The sequence below is a fragment of the Acyrthosiphon pisum genome, chromosome A1 (genome assembly GCF_005508785.2).
Source record: "Acyrthosiphon pisum isolate AL4f chromosome A1, pea_aphid_22Mar2018_4r6ur, whole genome shotgun sequence".
NCBI lineage: Eukaryota > Metazoa > Arthropoda > Insecta > Hemiptera > Aphididae > Acyrthosiphon > Acyrthosiphon pisum.
In genome coordinates, this window is record NC_042494.1 from 38,709,009 (window position 1) to 38,713,237 (window position 4,229).

Consider the following 4,229-nt stretch of genomic DNA (forward strand, 5'->3'; position numbering starts at 1 on the left):
GTAACGGTGTTGAAAAAAATGTAACATAGGTAATTATATTACGATTATAATAATAAATTAAAATAATAATATTGATTTTTATGATCGTATGTTAAAATAATAAAATAAACTAAGTTTGCCAACAAATTTGTCTATTTTTTTTTTTTTTGTGAGCGTGTCATTAGATTACTGATTTAACTATTGAAGTGTATCAAAAGGTAGTTATAAAAAAAAATGTTTAGCACTTGTAAATTAAATCTATACCAATTATTTCAATTAAAAGTATTAATGCATATTTTACTAATCTTTGGAGGACCATAGTTAATAAACTAACAAACCAAAATTGATGATTTGACTACCAAAATTGTCAGAAAAAAAAGCTTAACTAGAATCTATTAAAAAATATAGTGGTTACCATTTGAAAAAAAAAGTTGATTTTGCTATTGGTACACCTGCGTGTTTAAAAATTTTGAAATTGTTACAAAAAAATTGCTTGTTAAAAATAAAGAAACACGTCTTTTTTTGTTTTAACGAAATTCCATTTCATCGTTCCATAATCGTCAAAAAACCCCGCGTACAATGACATAAGATACACCCTGTATAAGAACTATAAGTCATTATTTTTTTTTTTAACACTAAACTAAATAACTGATAGTAAATAATAAATAATAATAAATGTATGCTTACAAAATTCAGTCTGTTACAACATTCTTGAGCATTTAAATAATCACATTCAAGATCTGACAGTGTTATAATCTAAATAAAATATTTGCTAAGAAAAACAATAGGTTATTGAATACAAACTATACAATACAAATATAATAAAATTAACATGCCTAATTACTTACAGAAATTAATAATAACATAAAATAATAGAAATATTTAAATATATGATTTCTAAGTTTCTCCAATGGAAGGTTTCTTCACTTTGTAAACCATGTCTTTTTTTTCTTACACGCCATATTCAATTATTGCTCAACTTATTTGAACAGATTGTGCAATAAACAAAACTTAAAATTAAATACAAAATATTGAAGTAGGTACCTCATTTTAATATAATAGTGTTAATACTTAATACTGTTTCAGATAACCATTTGACAGTTGATTATTTAAGGTAGATATTCAGTTAATATGGTATCTATATTGTAAATTAATTTCATTAAACTTGTTTCATTGTGAAATTTATTTAGGTAATCAAGTGTAACTGTATATTTATAAATTTGTTTTTGAATTAATGAATGTTTGGAAACCTTGTTTTGTACATTTTAGGTACCACCCACCTAAGTCATTTTAATTAAAATTTCATCAGAATCCCTTTTGCAACTATTTTTAGAATAGAGTTTTAATGGGCTCACATATCCTATTTAATTTTTTTCTTTGATGCAAATATCCATTGTTGGTAAAAGTTCACTTTCTTTTAAACATTTCAGGCAAGTTTTTGGTTATAAATTATGAGATGGTATAATAATCTCATTGAGGAGTTTTTGATTCTTCAAAAACCACACAATTAGGTACTATGAAATTAAAAAATTAATAAATTTACATGAACATAAAGTATGCTAAAAATGAAGTGTATACAGTATAATATTACTTAAACATACCAACCGATAATTTAATCAGAGAAATAACAAACTTGATTACAAGCCTATTCCCCGGATTGTTGACCGAATATTTCTGTTAACTATTATAGTATTTAATTTTCTGTATTTTAGATTCTGAGCGGAACGAGGAAGCTATTGGTTTTACAATGGTGTTTTTTTTTTTTTTAACTTTTAAATCCTGTATACAAAATTTCTACCAGAAGGAGTGCTTCGATTTCAACATATAGTACCTTATCTTTTAGAAAATTGGATCAAGATGGTACTTTAGAGAGGTCATTTTCCGATTTTCTCAATAGTTTTTTAATGCCACGGGAAAAACCATAGAAAAATTACGAAAAAACGCTAAAAATGGGATTCTAATTTCTAACGCTTTGTTTATCACCATAGAAACGAATAAAAAATTATAATATTATAATATCAATTCAACTTACATTATAAAATAAATAATAACAATATACCTAAAATATCCAGACTGACAAACCGTCTCCGCTCAGAATCGTTTTTCTTATACAATGATATTTTATCATTGAATTTAATTCTAATACAACCCATTATACAATGACCCACTTGTAACCTACTGTACAGCAGAGCGACATCCACTTACCTGCTTTTTTATGTTGAAAATAATTAATTTGTAAATATTATATAGCAACAAAAATATAAAAATGGCAATACCTGTTTAAGATTAATAAATAAACTATAAAGAAATGTAGGTTTACTAAGTTATCAAGTTAAGTTGTTTGCAGAGCATGAGCTCAACACATTTTCTTTAAAATGTGAATTTAAAAATTAAAATAAAAGTCTTTTTTTTGCATATATTATTATCTCCCTAAGTATTTTCAATATAAATAAATTGTTTTTTCCGACAGAATCACACTATTTAGACTATAAGTTCTAACATACTAATTATAGGTATAAAATTAATGTAGGTAGCATACTTAACCATCAAATGTTGAGAAGGTAGTATACTTAAAGAGTAGGTACCTTAATGATCAATAATCATTGAAATAATATTATACAACATGTTGACTGGTAAAAGGATACAGAGTAAACCATGAGGAATAACAACGCTCCTGTCATGAACATAGAAAATGCATAGATCAAAATCTCCCACATTATATTATTAGTGCTTTCTCTCAAGATGTTTTTTCCTCGGCGGACGCTATGAAATGCGTATGTTAAATAACTTCTAGGCGAGATTCACAGCATACTTGAAGATTACACCATGAGCACCCAATGGTCAGTAAAATACAGAACTTGATAACTATGGACTAGTGAAACATACAAAAGTTTTCAACTTTTCAAGTCTTCAAGACTATATTGACGAAATACGGATAATACGAAAAGAAAAATACTAGATATTATATACAAATAATGATCAAAAAATTAAATATGAAATTATACAAGTAATATTAATACATAAAATAATTAAAAAAAAAACCGTGCATTGATAAACTAATGTTTGGTGATAATATTGTAACAACCGTGTTATCATCTATTGTTTGGTGTTATCACAGATTTACTAACTAGACAGCGAACTCCCACTGTGAATAATTGAAGTTTAAACTTTCAAGCACAGGAATTCAGGATTTAACTATAAGTAAGTTAACAAGTAATAACAATAACAATAATAATCATACATTTTCATTTAGATGGAATTAAGGATTTGTTGGTGCTTGAACTATGGCAAATGAAGAGCGATATCTCCCACCGTGGATGACGGAAGAACAGGTAATAATACTGTATACCTATCAATTCCGTATACTTCTATCCTGTTCCCAAGTTGTTTAAAAACGTTTGTAGACTTGAGATACATCATTTTCTTTATACCTTCAAATCCATATTTGATCAACATTTAGTTTAGGTACTGCAAATTTTGAACGTTTTATTATTTTTTTATTAATGTCAGGTTATAAAAAATACAAAAGAGTTCTTGCAATTTGAAGGACAAATTAAACAATGCATATATCCAAATATGTTAGCATCGTATGCAGAGGAAATTTTGTAAGTTAAAAGTGTTTCACAACTCATTGTATCATATATTAAATTTTAGTGTGTAACAGGAAAACCTGACAAATGAAAAACTTTTGTTCTAATCAATATGTTTAAATTTTTTTTAAATATAATTTATAGTTACTCGTGCTACACGAATAATATTTAAAAAAAAAATTATTTTTTTTAATACTGATAGTAAGAAAATTTAAATTTGATTTAAATATTCTTAGAAAAATTCAAATTATCCAATTTGTAAATCTAAATTAGAAATAATTACAATTAGAATTAAAATTAAAACAATTTTAATAGTAACAACATTTATCTAAGTAAAGTAGTTTATTTTTTAGAATTTTTTGAAATATTAATATTTTTTTTTGAGTAAATTAATTTATAACGTAATAACTATTTTCAATATATTTTTGTGGAAATTTTTTAAATTATCTATTAACCATAAAATTTTCACAATTTTTGTCATACGTTTAAGAGGACGTGATACCCGCATTTGTTGTCTTCGTCTTACAAGTGTGTAACATAGCAAATTATACGCGAAGAAGAGCACGTATAGCTCCGTTAGATTAAAAATCAGAGTGAATTGACCTCTTATAAAATCTAAAGGTAAGATTATTATCCAGACAACCTCATGGGCTTTTTATT

General features: G+C 25.7%; 2 protein-coding genes across 3 annotated transcripts in view; one reads left to right on the forward strand and one right to left on the reverse strand.

Annotated features, from left to right (window-relative positions):
• Positions 1-2,966, reverse strand: part of LOC100575463 (protein cornichon homolog 4) — an 8,072-nt gene extending 5,106 nt beyond the window's left edge. The window contains exons 1-2 of the mRNA XM_003247013.4: positions 2,625-2,966; positions 667-735 (exon numbers count right to left, since the gene is read on the reverse strand). Of these exons, the coding sequence (XP_003247061.1) occupies positions 667-735; positions 2,625-2,696 (141 nt within the window). The 5' untranslated portion in view covers positions 2,697-2,966. The remainder of the gene's footprint in view (positions 1-666; positions 736-2,624) is intronic.
• Positions 2,967-3,062: 96 nt separating this feature from the next.
• Positions 3,063-4,229, forward strand: part of LOC100168658 (lipoate-protein ligase b-like) — a 3,031-nt gene continuing 1,864 nt past the window's right edge. The window contains exons 1-3 of one of the 2 annotated variants that reach the window (XM_008188567.3): positions 3,063-3,180; positions 3,233-3,311; positions 3,490-3,584. In XM_008188567.3, the coding sequence (XP_008186789.1) occupies positions 3,264-3,311; positions 3,490-3,584 (143 nt within the window). In that variant the 5' untranslated portion in view covers positions 3,063-3,180; positions 3,233-3,263. 2 annotated transcript variants of the gene reach the window in all.